Source organism: Opisthorchis viverrini, assembly GCF_000715545.1.
Source record: "Opisthorchis viverrini unplaced genomic scaffold opera_v5_4, whole genome shotgun sequence".
In the NCBI taxonomy this organism is placed as follows: Eukaryota; Metazoa; Platyhelminthes; class Trematoda; order Opisthorchiida; family Opisthorchiidae; genus Opisthorchis; species Opisthorchis viverrini.
In genome coordinates this window covers 4654384-4677384 of record NW_008751660.1, presented here as the reverse complement: position 1 = coordinate 4677384, position 23001 = coordinate 4654384, and the positions used below count along the sequence as shown (strand labels likewise).

The window sequence follows — 23001 nt, the reverse complement described above, 5'->3', positions numbered from 1 at the left end:
AAACACCCGGAGGCCAAAGTTCGGTTACTATTCTGTAGATCGTCGTAAAAACGTCATCAGGCCAAATACGCTCTGGTTACCGTGCTGTGGAAGTAGGTTCAAGCAGCAAAATATATCCATATAGATCGGGTGGAGTGTAGTAATTTGGGCGTACTAACAGCACCATTCCTTGCAGCTAGATTTCTCTGTAATTATTCGATTTTTTTAAGGATGATACTCTCCTCGAGCGTGAAAGCTTCATCACAAAGCCAGACACATGGACCCGGCCACCCCACAAGTTAACCTGCGGGGCGTGGTATTTTGGACATCCTGAGAACCACTTGCCACTCAAAACATCATCTGTAACTTCTTTTAGAAATTGGAGAAAGTATAACCACAGGCTCCACTTTGCAAAGCCTTTTCTGGCCCAGTGCAAAGATTCCGGCTTGTTGGTACAAAACGGAAGAAAGCATCACAGTCGGTTTTCGCTCTCGTAGATCAAAAGTGCACGCTTGATGATAGTAAGATTAAGATCTAGACACGCAACAAACGTCCAGAGAACTCGCAAAATAGACTGCAAGTTTCAACCCAAAAGGGTAGTTCCCACAGGTGATTAACCCAGTCTGAGTGACGGGAACTAAAGTGCGAAATTGTCCGCCTTTTGTGGAGAACATGTTTTATCAGCATGCGCGGCGGTGTTAGTGGTAACGTCCTGGCATTCTGCATCAGTTAGTTAGAACACATACCCCTGAAGAGCCAAGGATGATGGGCACCAACGTCAGAGAGATTGGTGATGATTGCGATGCATTTGTAGCACAGCCCAACCGAAATAATTACCCTAGGATGGAAAAAACTGTTCAAGCAGAGCAAAACTGCACTGCAAACGTTCACGCGTAGCAGGTTGCTTCATGATGCTTACCGGCTAAAACCGAAGGAGTTCACTGCTTCTTCGAAAGATCAACTGATCTGCCGACGGCCGAAAATACCTGGCTATATTTCACGAGTGAGACTGATAAATATTGATGCGAAACAACGTACTCGAGCCGTGTCTGACAGATTCACTCGCTATTCATGAATATTCATATTCTGCGTAAGATAGAAGAGTTGTTATAACCGGGTGTTGGTTTCAGCACGGCAGACCACACATATTTCAGAAAATCAAAGAGGTGGACACGCTGAGAGATGTGGAAATATTACAGTGGAAATACACATGGCATATACATCATATGGACGGCGGGATTTTCAGGGGATAGTTTTAAAAAATGTTGGCAATCTGTTTAGTTCAACACAAATCTCTCACAGTGGTTTTGCCTTACTGAAGAAGTATGCGTCTGGCTTACTCAAGCGAAAATTATAGTCGGGTTGTCTGCAGTATGTGGAGAAATTGTTTAATTATTGAGACCAATATGTGCCTTCCAAATGCTTCATCTCTTTTGGAGATTATCATCAGTGCATATCTCATCAACCGTAGGGGTTGAAGACTAGACCGTTTGGTCACCAGCAGCGGATCATCAGTGAGATGTGCTTACGCTTAAACAGAACATAGTGTCAAACAAGAATTCTCCGTAGATTGTAGGTTCGAATCGCCATAGTGACTCAAAAAATCATCATTCGTGAAATGGGCACTGTTGGTGATTTTCAATAAGGAAAATGCTGCACAGTCCTCATCGGCCTTTTAGCACAGTTCGGCTTGTTTGCACGATTAGATAATAATTACATTTCCCACATAAGCTAACGCCATTGACGTATCATATGTAGCTCAAAAGGAGTGGTTCATGAGTTGGGTGCATCTCCAATCTAAGAAGCTGTCAGACCCGTCAACACTTGACCACGTGTTTTGCAGTCTGGTACTGAAAAATTAGTTGCGCGTCCCACCTTCCTAAACGAAAGATAACCATCCTGTTTGTCGGCTGCTCTTGGCCGATAGGTTTAGTCTGCAAATGATAACTGAAATGCAGCCGGTGCGAATAGGCCTGAAAATTCATAAGGTACTTATCGTCGATGACTGCCAGCAAGTCAGAAACGAGTGCACAATTCTCCTCGGATTTTTGACAGCCGGCAAATTATTGTTACTATTGTAATGAACAATTATGTACCCACATCTTTCTATGATGCTATAGGTGCCTTCAAAATTCCACCTTGTGAAGTTGTTAAAAAGGCCGCGGAGGGTGCACCTCCAAGTTGTGATTCTATGGCGATACCTTGAATAATTGACATAAATATTACCTGAAAAATTATATAAACAACTTAATTAGTAAAGAACCAAGCTGTAAAGAGCCAAAATACCACAAAAAATACTTCAGAAGAAATTCATGGGGTCTTTCCTGTACCTCTCGGTTTTGAATGTCTTTTTTTATGCTTTAAACTTTGTTAGGTGTCAAAGTCACCCAAGCGGGTTATTTACCTAAGGCTTATACAAGCAGGACTACGTGGTTAACACAGACTTTGGGCAGTATTTTATTGCTTGCAGTTATCAACGAGTTTGTCAGTGAACCTGAGAGGCGGGTAATTTATTTAGCAGCTACCGTTTTAAGTAGTTTGCAAATAACCATATGAGCCTAGAACAGTCGGTTGATTTTAGCTGAACTTTGCCCATATTTTGAGATGAAAATACACTGGTGTGAAAGAAGCAAAATATTTTATGTAAGTATAAAATTATATTAGTCATGGAAATCCATTCGCACCTTAAACACATCACACCGGCCATGTAAGCAGAAAGCCTTATACAGCTTTGTGTCGCACCCATGCATACATAATAATGTACCTCATTTTCTATGCAAAAGATGAGTTTTTACTCTACTCCGCGAAGTCGTCAAAGTTTGCTTATTTTCTTTTATATTCAGGTGGAAACATGTGAGCTGATGATGGATAAGTCTACCAACAGACATCGGGGTGAGTCACGTCTTGCAGTAGATAACGAGCATAAGCTGGCTAGAAAATAGTTCTCCGTATAACTTTTTTCAATGCTACAGAGACCAAAGCTCAGTTAAAAATTGAGTTTGCTGGTGACTACATCATGCCTGATTGCGCATCTACCGCATAGCAGCCAACTCATCGAACAGAGATCAACACCCATCGATTTGACCCCACGGGCCAAGAAAAAACAAAAGCATATAAAAAACTTGCACGCGCGATCGCCTTTTGAAGTAAACGAAAGTTGTGATACTGGATAAAGCTCTCACGTCCAACAGCAATGTTAAATTTGTGATATTATTCACGCCCTGAAGGAAGCAACCTGGTGCAGCCGACTGGTCAAAATTCTGTACAGCTATTGGGGCCCCAAGGGTTAGCTGACCAAGGTATTTTTTCGTCCAATAGCACAGTTCAGCCGTTACAAGAACAACGTAAAAAGCATACGGCCTACGTTTTTTCCGGGAAAACGGAAAATAGTCCTTGAAATAGCTCATAACATGTTGTGCTATAGTTGAACATAATAGTAATTTAGACATGGAACTTCGGCTGAATTATTAGATCAGAAGCGTTTGTTCTCATCTTTCAATAAGTGTCCCGTTGGAAAAAATCAATATGTGCGTTAATCCAGTCTCAAAATCTTTTACATGAAGTTATTTCAGATTGTCCTTACAGAAAAGACATTTTCACTATTAAGGCCTCACTGTTGGACCAATGTTTTAGTGAAATATATGAATGGATTAACGCTCCAAACGGCAGTTCTGGGGGAGGGACTAGATCGATTTATATCTGCCCAGAAATACGCGCGTTCTACAAAGAGCATTAGAAGCTAGCTGGGAGCCGATGTCCTCCGTTACTACACTCCTCTCTCTTTGGCATATTTTTATTTTCTAAAATCAAAGAACGGAAAGAAACAAACGCATTCACATATAAATGGTCACCACGACCATACCCTGAGTGTAAATGTTTTTCTTGTGAATGAAATTTTTGACCACCTTCCCTTTATGAGGTAAAAATATGAACGCCACAAGAATTCCGTGGCTAATGCTGACTGTGTGTACAAACACTAAGGTGTGGTCGTGTCAGAAAGAGGACGGTAAAGCGGACCTACAGTCCCAGTTTTGCTCATTGAGCTGCTAAAATATTTCAGATTATTAAGCTCATCAAAAGTCAACTGCCACCGTGCAATGCAATGGCCGTAAAGGTCATACAAACTGGCGCTGTTTACGAGAATCAGACTGAAAAAGATTTGAATCGCACACTTCATTTGGAAGGCAGCCAAGAGATTCTTCAACCCTGCGTTCACACCACATTCTTCAAAGTCTCATGTTTTTCCTGAAGCAGTTGTTCTTGCTGGGAAGCACTGACCAAATTTTGGCTTTATTAGGACGGGATATTCGGGCGAATCGAGGGTTGGTTTGCGGAGAGCAGGCTATGTACTCTATTTCTTAGGGTTTTCAAGGGTTTAAAATACCAACACGGCCAGGACTATGCTCTGCTGAGGTATAACAAAATGGAAAGAAATTCATTTTCTAGGTTCCTTTAAGATGGTTATTATCTCGGTGAAACTGCGCCAGGGCAGAAAAAGCAATGCTCAATAGAGCACGGATTTAATGACATGTATTGGGGCATAAATGATAGATACGTCACTGGGTTTCAAAAGATGGAGTTCTCGGTTATCAAGTCGACTTGCCTATAAAAATTAGACAGTAAACAAGGTTGGTCTTCCAGAATCAGTGCTTCCGCCTAATATATTGTAAGTCAATAGGACAAAACATAATTCATATGTATGGCTTAGAAGTCTTGGACAAAGTTGTCTGAATCGCTGTGTCCTGGAATCCAGATACACAATCATCACCAAACAGGTGCTCTCTCTCATTGAGTTTTTCGTGAACCAAATCAAGGTTGAAGGCCATACATCTTTTATTAAACTTTGAGTTGTGAGTCAGCCTGACTGTGATGGCCCCCGCAGTCAATATCAGTCTGGATCGTATCAATCTTCATCTTCTATTGGGCATTTGGTTCATGACTTCTCGGTATCATAACCAGTTTTGACCACATGCGGTGCAATTATATTTGAGCTGATTCCTCCAACTGCTAGTCGATGACATCAGATTGCATCATCGCATTCTCTGGGATAAGTGCCTTGCTGTAGGACCAATAAATAAGTCCCCGGATGAGCATGCAAATGACGCAAGCGGAAGGTGGTGAAAGTACTTACCAGTTTTTCTTCAAACGGAACCAAATCACCAAAAGATCTTTCATCAAGAAATCTTAGCAACCGAGTACCCTCTGAATGACTTGTTAATCCTGGGCACTTTTTGTCAACTGAGTTCTCTTTAGTCCTCAAATCTTTCTGTATATAAGTTGTTCGCAAATAGGCGTTCCAAGCAGATTGCTATTAATTGCATCAAATGAGAAAACATGACTTTATTGACATTCCAGTTAATCATCTCATCAAACTCCGCCTCAGTTTCAAAACAGCAAAGCCATGAAAGTGAACCCAGTGTTTGCTGCACGTAAGTTTGACACTAAGCTAATCGTCTAACACCGCAGCTCGGCTAACATTATCTATCACAACAACAAATATATCGTCCACTGGACTACCATACATGGTAACCTGTATCAAAAGTGCGACTTGAAGTTGAATTTCAGGTTTCCTGACAAATGAACACCCTATGAGGAGTTTTAGATTAAATCCTAACGCAACTTCGTCTCCCGTTTTATTGATATCACAAATGAGACTAAAATGAACGTTTGGGGTGAGAATCGGCATCCGCTTTTTATTCATCGTGAGTAGAACAACCTTTTGCCACTTCACTTAACAAAACACAAACGATCTGTTTTTTTCGTCAGAGGAATACTAGTGACCAGCAATGGCGTCCAGAGAGAGAAAAGATGTAACAGATATCAATCTCTGAATCTTTAAACATTTTTAGCGAGCTATGACGCGTCTTCCCGCTTGAGATGACAACTACCTTCTTATTGGTTCTAATGGACTAGGCAGCCATTTGTCCAGTGTGTGGATTGATAACCAAACATTACTAGGACTAGTCTGAGAATCTAACCGGGTTTGTAAATTTTTGTAAACCGTTCAATCGATACACTTTTGTTTGATTCGGTCGGATACGCTCAAAAGTATCAATGACTACTGGTAGTCTGTGCTCGTGCAGTGGTTTGGTTGTGACCATTCTCCTTGCTTTTATTGTATTTCGCAACCAGCACCATAAATCTGGACTTATCCTGTCAAATTACCAAGGGGATTTATCAAGGGGATTTTAGCTCTTTATCGGGCTGACATAGTTGAGCTTGAACATTCGTCTATGGGCGGTCCACAGGTCAAAAGGCATCACAACTGCAGCTGACTTCATAATTACATTTGAGGTTATGGGCATTCCGGGTGAGAACATCAAACTGTTTTTGTATTGTAATGAGGCCAGATGCAAAGAGTCCCAACCTTCACTGATGATCAATTTTGCAGTAGAGCGAGCAATGCGTGTGCTTTTTTTTTATTCGGAGTGGGGAAACGGAAGCAGCCGATTGACAGCTGGTGAACGGCGAAAATAATTTATCAAGTGTCTTTTTTCCAATCGTGTCTGACCAATCTGACAATTGCGATCAATCAACTTCGTCGCTGTCTAGACGAAATACAGTTCCATGGATTAAGCCCACTCACTGAAGGGAAAAGATTCCAAAACAATTGAGTTTTAGTCAAAAGCTTTCGGGATCTTTTCGCCAATTATATATATATATATAAAATAACATGAGCACCAAAAAAGACGTCTCCCATGTGTTGAACTGCACTGATATACACAAGCGTTTCCTGTTTCTTTGGAGAAGTAAATAATAATAGGGTTTCCTGGTCACATAGAGCAAGAGAATAAGGTTCAAAAAGTCTATCATGCTGCTTATTTTATTTTTAACAAACAATTGCATATTTTACTACGTTTTATACTAAAGATATTATTTTAATTGTTTTGTATGCTGTGCATATCATGTGTGCCATAGTTTCGCAAACTTCGTTGGAGTAAATATGTTCGAGTTTTTATTTTTAATTTTCAGTGTACACGAAATTTGGTTAATGAATTTTAGGAATACAATGTTTACACATTTGGTTAATTTTAGGAATACAATGTTTACGCACAAACACGAAGGAAATTTCAAATAACAAAATTTTCGCGGAACAGATCCAAAAGGCTACTGAACGAGATAGTCTAGATCAGGCTTACATATGCAACACATATCTCGGAATGAATTTCTGACGTGGAACAGTGTTCATCAAACATAAAACCTAGAAGACAATTAACATGTGCATTGAACCAGTATTTCTTCAGGACGTCTTCGCCATCTGAAACCAACTAGGGAAGTAACTTCCAGAAAATTCCAAGCTACACAAGCTCATGCAAGATGCTCCAGTTAGTTACGTAGGTTGCTTTTGCAAAAGCATTGCCCGATCCACCTTGCTAATCGTAGTCTAGTGTCCTTTCGACGAAACGCCGTCCTATTCTGTAACTTGCATTTACCACGTCAGAGCCTTTGTATTGTGTTTCATTCTGAGGATGTGATGAGTGCGACGATCCATCGTACAGTGATATAATTCTGTCCAAAATATAAAGGTTTACAATCCACACACGTAAACGAAAATTGGCTGATTTCAAAAACGTTTTAACCACTGTTGAATAAAACGCATCGCATTTGCTAACTACAAAGTAACTGTAGTTTGTCTGGACAATTAGCATGTTGAATTTGAATTTTTCGTTTGCGCAGAATGCCTAGGGTGCGATTTCGGCGAAAAATGCTCTGTTCAGTGACAGTTTTTGTTTTTGTTATTCTACATCCGTCTGACAGGCCTGTGCAAACACATTAACCTGAAAACTATTTTACCAGACATCGCTACTGTTAAATTTCTTGTCACTAAACTCAATAAAAATATCCTAGCACATATGCGAAAAACAAGGCTTTGATTTTCCGTACTCTTGCTAAGTTTTTGACAACCTGTGGTGACGAATATATATATATATATATATATATATATAATTCCGCTTCAATCGGAGTAAGCCCGAGCAACTGCGGCCGGTTCTTTGGTTAAAAGGGCTTGTTCTCACGTCGCGAGCATGACAACCGGTGGCTGATAACCGCCAATTTAACCGAGTGCGAATGGGCTGCCCGGATCAAGTTCCTTCCGCATGTTCAGCCGGTGACCAGCGCCACACGAGATGTGGCTTAGAAGCACAAGAGTGGACAGCTGGTTCTAGCCGTTATTCAGGCTGGTCTATATATGGATGGTTCCACAAAGTCAATTCTGCAACTTATGTAAGATTTCCGCTCATGAGGACCTAGGGCTCTCAGGATGAATTTTGTTGACAGCCGCTGAAACAGTCTGGCGTTGTAACCACATTCTGTCGGTTTCGGATTGACTCGGAAACCCGCACTCTTTAAAGGCGGTAGTGGGAACCTCGTGAGCAAGCCGCTCGGTATTCGTACAATGGAATTGAATTTTCGAAGGCCGTGACGTGTCCCTGATGGACTAAGGCAATCGGGCAAGTTAGTTAAGAGGATGGTTTTTGGTTTCAGCACATACGCAACAAAGTGCAATATTTTGGAGCAAAAAGTTTTACTTCAATCGTAAAGGTTTTGCAGCTGAGTGCATCGTGCGGCTATTTGGCCTATATGAGCAGCCTGACAACCGTACTACAGAATATCTGAAAAGAAAACAATACCAATCGAATGGAGCTCTTTTACCGTTATTCGATTGTTCAAAGAAACAGGGCAAGAACGTCACTCAAAAACCATCGTGACATTAGCCTGGTGTTCGTTGCATCCTAAGTGCCCTTTGGCATTGAGTTGCCCAAATTAATCGATTATCAGGAAGACAGATACGTGAAAATACGTGAGACAGATACGTGAGTGAAACATCGAAACCTATCACTGGCTGCGACACAGTATTTGTAAGACAAACTGCCTTGTAAAACCTGAATCTTTAATACCACTTGTAAACTTCAAGTAGATTATTCGCATGTAGAGTCCTGTCACGCGGGCCTTAATTTCTCAAAGTAGAACGTCGAAAACAAGGTGTTTTTTCACGGGAACATTAACTTTGCTTGAGTATTACCGTTGTCGGAAGATGCCAACGCGCTTTCAAATTTGCCATCCCTGTTTACTTAGACTTGCAGTATTACAGAGTGTTTTTATTTAAATGGTCTCATAAGAACATATCATTAAATGTCCAAAGACAGTATAGTCACTGCTAAATAGTACGATCAAAGGAAATGTACAGTCAACGCTATTCAAAACACACCCACGTAAAGTCGGCAAAGTGTTTCTGTAAATCCTAGTTGAAGTAAATTGTCTTCTTGATACTGCTCGTGCGGTCCTTCTCTTGCTGATTCATGCGTGCTAGACAAGCGTGAACCATGAAGCCTGAAGGTGCAAGCATGTTTACACTTTAGCGACGTGATCAGTCTGCCCGAATACGACAACCCAGTAAGTGTCGTGATAATATTGACTAACCGATCTTCTTTCAGGTCTTTTCAGTCATTGCAGACCAAAATATGCTGGGAAACTTTTGATTAGTTGTAGCTGGTTGCGTAATATTCGAAACAAATTCACGCTCACATCGTTGCTTTCTAAGCGGTCCTCCTTATTTCATTGATTGTATCAAGCACACTACAGAATTCAGGTATAATGCGCAAACAGTGTTGTCTGAGCGCGTGCTAGATTAAACAGCTGGGATATGACCTCTTTCTCCCTCTCTACTTCCACCGTCTCCGACCAACTCACTGTTATTTCATTCCGATGCAAAGTAATGGTTAAAGACTATCATCTGCTTTTTCTGTACAAATGAGCTACGAGGAATGTATTCATGCCGAAGAGGGTTAGTGGTAAGAAGCCTTGGTTTACATCTAAGTGTGCAAATTTGGTTTGTTCGAAATTAATGAAAGATGAGGTTAGAGAACAGCCATCAAGTGCTGACTAGTGAGCACTATCAAGTTAACCCTTCAAGGATACATTCAAAACGTTTGAGTTATCATATACTTATTTCGCATAGAGTTTTATTTTTCACTTATAAACAAGCTAAAAGAATATAAAAAATTTCTCACGGAAGGCAAAAGGGTTTTGAGAGCTGTGACGGCTACAAAAGCATTCGAAAAGAAGTGAAAAATTGGGAAAATTTCACACGCTGTATAGAGTGACAAAAATCCAGGCTTTCAGGGATAAAACAACGAACACAAAAAATAACTCTGTAAACCGTAAGGTCGTTGGAAAACACGTGATGCCCTATATATAAAAAAGGCCATCGGTGATTGAAATGTCCTTTACCAATTCCATTAAATATTTCAAAGTGAAGTGGAATAAGCATGCTTATGCATACACTCATAGGTTGCTTCGCGCGTGATAGTTGACCTGCTCAGAGAAGAATATAGCATTACTTCTGACTCAACAAACTGTTAACTGTCTCATTATCTGCTGTATCAAGGCAGCCGGGCATCTAACTCATCCTCACTTTTTTTCAGATCAAAGTAAAGTATATTTTTTGGACAGAACAACTGAGGCGGTAAGTTGTCCGGGCCCCAAGATCGAAGTGGGATAAGCATATACACTGACCAATCTGGTGTATGCAGACCAATCAGACGTTCGGTTCATCTTGCTATAACACACATACCTGCGCTTTGTGAACATACCTTCAGTAGTGCTGGTTATGTGGCAGGACCATGTTGAAAAATACTTAAAAAAACAAGAAGAAAAATAGGAGTCACCCGCCTGTGCGTCATTATGACCATGCTCATGGCCACAACGTGCAAGGCGTGTCAGTATGAGTCACTTTCCAGTAATTTTTTCTCCGCAAACAGCATAGGTAATTCCTTGGCTCCTGTTCTTTGCAAAAATCCTAAGAAAATGCTTCTACTTACTTTATAAACGACAAGTGGCGTCGTGCAAATTTCGACACGCACAAATCTGAGGCAGTATAAGATAAATGTGCTTAACAAGGTGCGTGCGGAAACGGTTGAGCAGTCTTCTTTCGGTAGTTATTTATTTCATGTTTTTCGGATAACACTTTGATGCATTCTAATGGTGAGACTTGAAACTGAGATAGAGAAGCTTGTGGGAGAACCTGTGAACACACTGATTTGTCACTCAATAGCCAGGATTGAATAGATAACGGAAAAAAATAAAATCGTGCAAATGGTGCAGGGTAACATTCACAATCTAGACCCATCTTAAGTACGGTGCTTCACAAGAAATCTTGTATTCTAGGTGGCAAAACTAGAATATTAACTTGCTAATGCCAACAAAAAAGTGTTCCCGTGCGTATCTTTGTTGAATTTCCGGACATTCTCAATGATTCTGCATATTTCTAGGAAACGAAACGTACTGTAACAAATGGCTCAAAGGGAGAGGAATGCGGAATTTTTGGGGGAACAAACGATGGCACAAGAAGTTATATATATTTAATTGCTCCCACTTGTTTGGAAAATGACAAGCCACCAGATGACTACTTTGACAAACTCATTTCACTTCTTCCTTTGAACCCTATTGTTTTGATTATTTGGGCTAACAGTGAGTCAGTTGGTTGTCTATGCTGCTCAGCTCAAAAACAATGTAGCGTTATTTATTATATCGAAGGATGTGTCGGCTTCGTCCAATGTGACTGAGTAATCCGGCAAGGTGTGTCGGCTAAAGTGCGCCTTCTAAAACCTGAAAACCACAAATGTCAAATGTTGGTCAATTCACTGCGTTTAAAGACAAATTGGAGTTTTCATTTTCGCCAAATGGCACTACCGAACGGCCATTTTCATTCGTTAGGGCTTCTGCGTCCAACCGATCCAAATCCTCAAGAGTCTACGCTTACACAATCTTCTTGTATTTAACAGTGCCTGTAACTTAGAGCAAGGGTCGTTGAATTATGAGTCTCAAAGTTAGTGTAAGTAAACCATCGAACTTAGGTTATTTTCGCCCTGTGAAGAAAACATTGTGAATATTCTTGCAGTTCCAAAAAGTTGAAGGAGCTTTTTTGTGTCACGGTTGATGTTGCAATCTTTTAGATCAAGAGAAATGCACTAAAGCTGAAAAACATATGTTGATACATATTTCATTTACATCTTCATTTTTTTCAGGTTTTGGTTTTGTTACCTTTGAAAGTGAAGTCGCTGCCGAGAAAGTATGCAACATACACTACCATGAACTGAACGGGAAAATGGTAAGTCATTTGAACCACAAGGTGGGAATTCGTAGTTTCTAATGTCTGTACACAAAGCATTTCCAACTTTCTGAAATATGCTGACTTTACGAAAAATTCGACCGTATGAGAAAAATTTAGGTCCGTCCTGTTTGACAGTTAACCCGGAATTTTCCACACCTGACTAATTTCCCGGAATTTCACCGAAAAATTCCACGTTGTTAATAAACAATAACTGATTTTTCGCACGACTAAGTGAAAAAACTTCAGCTTTCCAATTGTTCTTCTTGGCAGCTTTGTGTCTCGACTTCGGTCGCCCAGTGGATCGCAAAGTTATCCATGCAATAAGCAGCGGCCTCAGATAAATAAGAAGTGAATAAAAATACATAATTGGGAAAATACACTCATTTGCATTCCGATTCGGTTCTTTTGGAAAGACACACCTAAAACCTAGCTGAATCTATCGTTTGTAATGTCTTTGTACAACTCAATGTGCTGCACAAGGCCATCTAATATTTTCCTTGGTACAGTATTCGAGAGATCGCGATAGATTTTATGGACCTAATGCACTACTCATAAGGTCACTGAAGAATATGTGCAACACGTTGAGTTCAGTTATGTAGTAAACGAAAGATTCAGCTGAGGTCCAATTTGGTCTTCCATCAAAACCAAACTGGTATGCAAATAAGTGTTGTTGCCTACAGAAGCTTTGAAAACTGGTATCCTTGTATTACTCTCATTGTGATGATACCTGAAAATAGAATGGTTTTTACTCTCCACGGAATCAGAATTTATTTCATTGAGGTCACGTTTCGCACAAAATAGTTGTCCCGATTCTCCGACTATAAAAATCGTGTAATTTGTTCCTAAAGATTCATAAATTTGCATGCGTGATCAAACAAATTGTTTTTATGACAGTTTTTCCTGCCTCCTCTCCCAACTGTTTCAAAGATCAACAAACATTTAGCAGAAAATATCAGTTAAAACCATTTTATTCAAACTGTTTTCCGTCAATTGGATTTTAACTTCTTCCTCCAGCTTGAGACGTGACAAATTTTGCTAAATCTGATAACTCACTTTTCACTTACATATTTTACTCATTAGTTAAACCAAGATATATTGTCAATCTATTGTCATTCTAGTTCCACAACTTGTTATCTTGTGTGAAATCGTACGCCTCGTGCAAATTCATCAAGCGAAATTTCCTGGCGTCCATGTAAACTAGATCGGTTCGTTGTGAGTAGTCAATAATGCCACACTAAGATATCTTTGAACAGGACGTTTTGCCTAATATTCCCGAAATTTACCAACGAATAAAAATGCTGTATCAAAGTCAGAAATATATACATGAACTTCATCCTCAACTTTCCGAACTGTCTCCAAAAACAAATCCCAGTTCCACCCAAAACGTTAAGATACAGGATTTCATCGTCTTTTCAAAAACAGTGCGTTCAAAACAAAAGTAACATCGGTGTACAGTCCTCGAGCAACTATCCTACGTTTGCTGCCTAAATGCCAAGGCAAAGCATGGAGAGTGCCGTTGATCATAATTCAAGTTTGTGAGATGCGGTAGCTACCTTGATTTATCGTTGAATAACCTTCGTGGTGTGCGAGGCATCATTGGTTCGGTCAACGGCACAACAGCACTGCGACCTGCAGGAGTTGCTTAAAGAATGGACATCAATCAAGGATTTATCGCGCAAAATCGATAAGTTTCGTGACAGAATGGGAAGGAAGGACGAGAAACACGAGAGCAGTCACGTTAACATAGTGACAAAGGTTCATGCTTAGAGCTTTTTCGAGATATGGTAAATCGTAAAGCAGGAACTGGGAAAAGCTATCCCTAATAGGAATTCCTTTTCGGAACTTCATTTTTTCAAAGAGGGCTCATTCCATTTTATAACAGTATTTGACTTTTTAATGGTACTGAACAAAAGCCTGGGTACTGCCATCTGTGCTCGACAGATTAAATGCGAAAACTGTCCAATATTGATGTGATATGGGGCTCTAAATGACTAACCGTGCACATCGTTTCTTTTACAAATATGTAGATATCTTCAAAATTACCATTTTGATTGGAGATCGACGCAACTGCTACCGAAAATGTTGTTGGGTGCAAAAAGAAGAAATTTAAAGCAACCTTTTATACTTAGGAATAAACGCTGGCAAGACGGTAGAGTGTATGCTTACCTGCGTTCTACATATCGCAACGAGATGTTGACAGCCAGCATCTGAAAACCCTTGCCTTCTCATCTATAGATCAAGACAGCGCCGCAAGGTTGCACATTTTTCAATAAGTTTTTTAACTTGGTTTGAGTAAAATCTCGATTGATACTTGGTGAATCAATGCCCAAAACAACGTTATTTGAGTGTCAATGTCACATGGACGGCCCATGAGGATTATTATCCGTTTGTTTTTACGAAAAAAATCACCTCGTAGGACCCTGAAATTTTTTAAATAGACCATTTTCACTTAAAAACGCCTATAATGAAATAACCACTCTTCCCAAAAAGCATTTGATCTTGATGTCTCTCTGTACATAAGTTGATGCGATCACTGGACTGTAGTTATTGAAATATTGCAAAGCTTTAACAACGGCTCTTAATGAGCTATACCTCAGTCTGCGAAATTTGTATATCCCGCCTAGTGCGCAAAAATACGAATGAAACCCCCATACCTATCGCAATCCCTGTGTGTAAGCTGTCGTATTAACTCCAGCTCATGAAATGTACAGCTCTTGTCCCCAGCAGGGACACTGAGGAATTCGGTCAGCGGGATGTTCGAGCCAAGTATGGTTTTAGCATATTGTGCCAGTTTGTGGTGCCAGCGCATATTACCCACTCATCAAGGCTGGCTGGGTGTTTGATGGGATAAGTGGCATGTATAGGAAGAAAAACTTTCAATAAATCTTGCATTGACTTGTTCTTTACTGATAACGCAATGAGCACTCCCAACAAGTTCAACTGCATTGTAATTCAGAGTCTCCAGCTATTTTTCTAGAGGCGGTACCGCACATAGCGTCAACGTTGCAAGCAGTGCACTGAAGCACCAAGATGGAGGCTAACTAGTTTTATGAAGGCTAAATATACATGTTTGCTTAAACGGTAAAACCTTTTTTCGAACATGTGACCCAATGGGGCTACTTCTAGGTTCTGTGACATACAATAACCATTCATTAAACAAACAATTAAAAGATCGACATAATTGGGATAAATCTACCCATGTTTGAAGTAATAAGATCTGGCACACTGATGCCCTATAGGAATACAAAAACTGTCCCTTTATTCTGATATCCGTGCCCCTATCTGCTAACCCTTTGGCCCAGTCACAAACTCGCGGTCACATAACAACATGCAGAGATGGTCTTTTGATTTTACGTGAATTTGTCAGGTAACTAGCTTAAGTTATGATTCCGCCACAGAAAGATTAGAGTTTTCTTTCTCCTAAAGTGAGTTTGCGGTGAAATGAACCCTCCTGCCAACATCTTTCGTTGGTTAAATCCCATCACATCATAAGTCCTAATGTTTAGGATAAGTAAAAATTGATCATATCACCAACAGCTATTTTTAGGCCTGGCGTTTTAACGGAAGCACCACTTCCGATTCACATCTAGCATAAAATTTTCAAAATTGTAAAATTTAAGCGAAATGACCACTAGATTTGACGACATGGCCTCACTAATACCTGTCACAGAGTTCACGTAATGTGGTCTGACATTGATTGGATACTCGGGTGACAGCCTCTCCTTGGTGAAACATTTCGAGTTGTGGAATGATTTCGAAATAAACAAAGTGCTGTAATTTCACCTATGTTGTTCAGTATCATCCAAATCTCCTGGGACAAGAATATCTGTGGGTGATTTTGAAAATTTACTCTTAGCAAGTATAGGAGACACTTAGATAAATCACAGTGAAGAGCTCTTGAGTATGACGTGTTGCTTTATCAAAAAGTTCACACGTAACCTGAACTGCCCATGCACCTGAAAATAAAATCTGAGGGTGACTTGGTTATGTAAGATAGCATAGATCTTCAAATCCACCGCCATTTTGCTGAAATGCGAAGAGGGAGAACCGTAGATGATTACCAATACAGCCTCAATAATCCGCAAGTGATAATCAAAGAAAAGAAATAAATGGCAGAGTTCTCAGTTCCATGAGTGGAACAGTCACTAAAGTGCGCGCGTAAGGCTGCATAATGGACCCTTGTTGTATTAGAACAGGCCTGTTTTAATGAACAGGCCACAGCCAGATGTCATACCGGTACGCTTGTTTTTTTACAATTTTTATCTCATCCCCCCTTTTTTTTGTGCCAATAGCAGAAACCACTTAACTAAAAGACATTCCCCCTTTCCCTAAACCAAGATCCAGATGATCGATCTCTTCGAGAAAGTACAGTCTCAACGAGAAACTGACACCACCTTTTCCAAAAATTCACTCCGTATTGAGGGCTAATGTTAACCGTAATTTGTGCATTGAACTATCCGAATTTTAACCAGCCCGAAGAACAGTAAGCTTCCGAAGCCTTGGAAATATTGTTCTAGTTTTTATATTTAAAAAGAAACATTAATCTATCATTTGGAAAATGTTAGGGGTCGATTAGGAAGTCATCGTTTCAGAGGAGTTTGGTAAACAATTGGTGGAATTATTGCTGGGTAACGTTTCGCTTTTGACACAAAAACTTCGTCAGGCCAAGGGAGTGAGTAAGTAGGTTGATTGAGTTTTAAGGCAGTCAGGGAACCAATATATATTTTTCCCCTTAATTTGGTTTTGAAAACCCAATAAAAACGCTTTGCGTTCCACATAATTTAAGATAAGGCTTACCTACTTCCACTGACAAAGATCTTGGCATGCCACTGTAGCTCAGTTTCTATAAAACTTATAAGGAACTGGTCAGATACGGATTCATGTAATGAAAGCATTAGAATGACATACCATTGTAGGACGTTAGCGGGTCTATTAGGAAACAAAAGCAAATAACGTAAACGCGAGTGCAAACCCCGTCAGTTGAACTTTTATAACATAACAGGGGTAGTAATTTGTTTAATAGGTACATACCATTTTCGGGGTGTTTCTCCTAGGGTAAATCAGTGGAGGCTACCTTAAGCTTTTGTTTAATAAAACTGAGACACTAATCCTCTATACGAAACCTGAATGACAGACGATTACAACTGCACACTCACCGTCTTTAAATTCATCTACCTAAGCCTCCATTCTGACGTTCCCTGACAGAGTGCCCGCCGCTATCCCATTAAAAAGCGTCGTTGATATTTATAAATTAAATCTCTACAGAAATGGTTTTGACACGGAAAACCATTCCAAAGAGGGCTCCTTTTCTTGTTAAATTTCCAATGCTTCAGCTTAATACTTGACGAAAATGTGGGTGCAAATAAAGCACATAAAAAGAGCACCCTCATGACTGGCGTTTGATATTTTCTAACGCGCTCAGAAACTATTAACCCATTTTGCAACTTACCATTTAAAATTTACCTTAATTTATGGACAGCAATAAGTTGGCTGTATTGCTGTTGATTGACAATTTTTACGACGTTCATAAAAAACCTGATGTCGACAATCAGACGCAATGCGTCGATGGTGAAAAAGGAAATGAGAAGCACTTTCAACTCCAGTTCATCAACAGACCGGAGAGGAAATTCAAAGTATCAAGTAATGACTCCGACTGTTCATCATGCGTTACGTACTAAAAATAAAATCACTCACCCCTCACAAACTTTGGAGTAATTCCACTCTCGGGCATCAAAATAAGTGAGTCGTGCTTGAAGCGTAAAAAATTGCTTCAAACCATACGATTTAAAAACCAGACAAAAGTTTGTGCAATCGCAGCATCCGTACATAGACACATTCTTTGGGAGCTGTCCTTGCTGATAGCTCAATTCCCCGTAGTCATTCATGGTAGAGAACATTATAACAGAATATTCTGTCAATGCGTTCGCCAGAGGGCAAAACGCAAGGAGAATTTTTCCCAATTGCTTACTCGCAAGTTCGATAACTAATCTGTAATTTGCTTCTGAAAAAAATGTACGGCATTATTTTATCCCTTGTTTAGCGATTTCACTACTTAGCGGCAGAGATGTGGTTTGAATAAATATGCAGTCGTTCTAGAATAAGTATAGAAGAAAAAATGTATTACTGTTTTTTTTATTTTTAGGGTCAAGGAATGTTCGGTATTCGCAAAAATGGTTTAAGCATTGCTTCTACCGATTTTCGACATATTCGGAGTTAATTATACGCTAAGATCACCCTAAACCATCCGTCTATGAGGCAACGGAATTACGAGGGGTTGAAAGCAGTACAGTGTGTTACGTAACAACCATGTCAAAAAGTTTCTTCAGGCTTTCAACATAAGGAATGTTTTACAGGCTTCGCTGGGTTCACAACAAAATGCATGTGTTCATCAAGTAGTACAAGTCAATGTGAATGGTCTTGCACTTAAATGAGATCATCTGGACTATACACACCAAAGATCAACTTGTTTATCTGGTGGGCACTTTTGTGCCAATTAATCTCTAAAACGAGAAGCAGAGTTTCAATGCATATATCTAAAATCCACCCATAGTCCCACCAAAAGAGCAGTTGCGCTAGCTTATTTTGCTACACTATTCTTCACAACTTACATTGAAACTGCACGAAACGCAGAAGCTCAAACCTAGCAAGCAAAAATTAATAAACAATCTACCGTAAAAAAATGCTGGACTGATCACGAAGTATTACAAAACATTTAAAAGCGTATCCCCCAAACAGAAAAAACATTCGTCGAAAATGTGTTAAAAAGTTCTTAATCAGCAGTATAAACACACTAAGAAAGCAAAGGCCTTTTTAGGGCTTCTTGAAAGGTTATGTTTAGAAAAGTTTATAAAATAAGCTAAGTAGGGATAACAATCCTTTATTTCATTTATCCCTTACAGGTTGAAGCGAAAAAGGCTCTTCCAAAAGAGGTCCTAAGTTCCAGTAACGCCCTGGTTAAACAAAGAGGCCTACTTCAGAACCAGCTGGGTAAGTTGTCTTTAACACTTACCGGTTCCTACTTTTAAAGCTTCAATAATTTGACATGTTCCTTGGTACACAGCACGGTTCACAATTATCAGGTGTGCAAATAGGCAGTCTAATATCTGGAAACGGAACTATTCAACACATATAACCCGTTTAATTTAATTTAAAAATTCGAATGGACTAAGATAGATAGTGCGAGGATGCATTGCACAATGAATCTGAAAACCTTTTCCTGCTGCTTGATAATTACTACTGCTTGACTTAAGCAGAAAGAATGAAACCAAGTTAAACGATTCCTGGTTTTAACAGACAATTTTTTAAGTTTAATTTCGCAACGAGACCCGCAGCAAAAAGGAATTCCTGAAGGTTAGCAAGTATATGGAGAGTGCATTTGATCCTGAGTCTTCCACATAGACAATCACCTTTAAATAGCCCCGAGAATAGCCCTTATGTAGACGTAATTAAGAAATAGAGATCGTAACAAGGTTTATGATTAAGCAAAGTAAAACTATACACACTTGTTACCATAGTGATCTGGCGGAAGATACTTGCAGTAGAGTAGACCACCTAGTTTGAAGGCTATAGAATACCATTTAGGAGTTCCGTGTGTTACCACCGGATGGCCTGCAAAGTAGCTGAAAGTCCTCATCCTAATAATCCATGCAACTGCCGTTTTAGGAAGAAAAGTGTAAAAAGCTCGCACATTCGATATCTTTAACAAATAAAAATTACAGCCCCCGGATGAACTGATTGATAGTTTGGTACTCATTATGAGCAATAAGCCAAGAGATGAAACTGAGCAACTTCAACAATGTAGTGGATTTTTGTTTCATTTTTGGAATTCCAAATCCAATGTACTTTGCTTCAACTTTTCTAGGCAGTGGCTAACTATATACCTTAAATCGAAACACTCAACAACCTGTCTTTTCACGTTAGCTGTTGTATGTGCTGTCCATAATATTCATTAATTTTGCTAGACAACAAAAGTTGAGTTCAAGGTCACAAAATTAGATATTAGTCATGTGACTTGCTTCATCTACCAGAGATGAGTTGTTTGCTGAATGGCGACAGCTATTAAGATGACTTGTATTTTCTATGCTAATAGAGGTAAAACTATTGAGAGTTAAGCACATCCATACTTCCTTGGTAATCTGAAAGAATAAGAGGTAGATAGGACTGATAGGAGACTTTTTACAAAATCCGTGATCTTAACGTCCGCGATATACGGCTGATCAAAGTATTGCGCTATAATGAGGTAATTACTATGGAAATCTAATGGTGTTACGTTTTCTGTATCCTTTGTAACGTGCATTTGCATTAATACACTGTGAATGTTTAAGTTATGAAAAAAAGTCATCTTTACGTGAAAGGAACAGAACATGTGGACAAGAAGGTAGCCTTGTTGTATGACTTTACGACAAACCAGCCAATAAATTTCCTTTTTTTCTATCTTACGAACGAAAAAGGTTTTAGGTAACCACAGAATGCTAACATTTAATTTATGAAATTTCGTGGAATCTGTCTTAAATCCCGCTGTACATTTCTCGTAAATTGTCGTGACAAATACATGCAGCCAATACACTGCAAAAAAATTTTAAGGTAAGGCTTATAATAAGTGAGAGTTATGCTCCACTTTGCTGTCCTACCGACGATATACAAGCTGTCAGCAAGATTGACGTTCTCCCGAACTGCAGTTTACAAACATTCAGCACAACCTGGTGGCTAGACGTTTCAACAAAAAATTGGCAGTTAATTGCCCAGCTATGTGAGGAAGCTTCAAATATTTAGTTTCAAATATTTTAGCGTAGGAGACTTGACCTTTCCAATGTGGGAAGAAACTGGACCACACTGGGCCATCAGCTGTCAATAACCGTTGTTAAATGTCAACTGACACATGCACATTTGCATGGCATTAATGTGGGACCATGAAGAACTGCCATTCATGTAAGTGGTTTGAACGAGTTTTGCAGGTGACTCGCGTTGAAGGATAAAACTCCACAGTCAGTGCTACTTAAAATTTGGAATACTCCATTTACTGGAAGCCGTCCTAAAGGACATAATTCTTTCGCTACAAATGTTCCATATACTAGCTTATTTATAGAGCTTCTTGTCACTGCGATGATGTTTATTTACAAGTTACTCTAAAGGCTTACATCCTTTGTGGGCTTCGTGACATTTTACATTGAGTGGGTCTCAAATAGAAAATCACTAATCGGAATAAACTGACCGCTCTTTATGTGCGTACTGCTTCTTAAGCAAAAGACGAATGCGAAAGACTTATGTCATTTTGGCCTAATGTTTGGTGGTGGCTTGGAAAGAACATAGGATTGATCCTGGTTTCAGGGTGAAACGCTACTTTTAGTTTATTCAAATTTATAACTCCAACCTCTTTCCAAATTACATAATTTATCATTTATTCATTTATTTATTTAACTGCAAAGTTAATATTGGTAAACTTGGTTGTAACGACATTCTAGAAAATTTCCCAGACTCCACATATCGGTGGTCCCCAGATTCATATTCAGTAAGCAGAACGTCATCAATCACTAGAACAAAAATGTATGGAAGTTTCATTCTTATGCATTCCACGTGTGAAACTTAAGGGCCTTAGTTTGAGAGGCTTAAGCAGTGCTTCCAAACTGTGAATAAAATACATGTAATTATAACTGTCTAACTCTATATATTGACTTCATGGTAAGCGGACGGAACAAGATTTGGAATCACAAACTCGATAAGACCAAAAGAGACTACAAACTCAGGTCCAGTCAGTTAACATATTGTAACCTAAATTACTTAACCGCCACTTTTCTTGAGACAATTCCTCTACGCTAGGCTCTACGCAAGCCTTGTCAGTAAATTTATGCCAAATATCTGTACATGTTGCTTCAATAGTCTTCGATAAACGCGTGCACAAGCCAGTTTTTGAGAGTAAGTACTCCTCTATACCTATGTAAATATTTAAAAACGCTTACATTTTTCGGACAAACTTTTATGTTTCTACTTTGTTCAAGCAAGAGATTCATAATAGTAGGTGAGTTACGTGCAATTTGCCACAACTTCATGACCACAGGCGCCCCATCTGATTGAAGTTTCCTCGATGTGCACTGAAATTGTCTTTCTTAATTACTATTTGTCATTAAGATACGTCAACGTCCGCATCGATGCGGAAAAACATTGCAACACCCTCCTTTTCATTTACAGCCTCCTAGTATTTCAGGACAAAATTCTAATGCCACTGCTCAATAAAACAAAAGTGGTATAAAAATACAATGCTAATTATCTACACAACCAAGTGATTTCGGCGAAAATTTCCCCATCGTGTTGCAGTATTTTGCCGTCGGTAATTGACTCAACAACTCAATGGAGAGCAGTCTCTCATTTTTGCATTTTGAACAATTTTAGTTTCCATTAATCACCTACACAAGTGTCAGATTTAAAGTGCTAATTAATCCTCCTCCGACCCTAAGTAGAAAACGAATACCAAGACTGTGTGCTACTAATCGTTCAGAGGTACAACAGAGCCAGATGATGAGAAATTCCATTAGTAATGATAACGCTTTTCAATAATCAGAATGTGTAAACCGATCAAGCAGTCATTGTTTCGGAAAGCTTCTGTTTACATTGATTCTTCATTAGGTTTTTCTGAAATAGCATCCATACAGAAGATAGGGGCTTTCAGCATAAGGGAGTCAAGTTCAAATGCACCGACATAATAGTGGCCAGATACCGGCGCATAAGTTGAAGTTGCTGATGGCAATGAGTGGTATTTTGAATGACACATCTATGACTTGTGTACGGTCCATGGATGAAAACGAAGAGGAAAATTCGCAATCAGTAAACAGTTAAATAGTGGACAAATATACGAAGCCAAGATGTTGTGCGGCAGTCACACAAGCCAACCCTTTTTTTATCTAATCCAAATACCT

The 23001-nt window shown here is 39.4% G+C and overlaps 1 protein-coding gene across 1 annotated transcript in view; it reads left to right on the top strand.

Annotated features, from left to right (window-relative positions):
- The window catches only part of T265_12557 (hypothetical protein), a gene marked incomplete at both ends in the record, with an annotated part of 56245 nt that overhangs the window by 24960 nt on the left and 8284 nt on the right, over nt 1–23001 (top strand). Inside the window, 3 exons of the mRNA XM_009164281.1 lie at nt 2823–2871; nt 12006–12088; nt 18991–19078. Coding sequence (XP_009162545.1) covers nt 2823–2871; nt 12006–12088; nt 18991–19078 — 220 coding nt within the window. The remainder of the gene's footprint in view (nt 1–2822; nt 2872–12005; nt 12089–18990; nt 19079–23001) is intronic.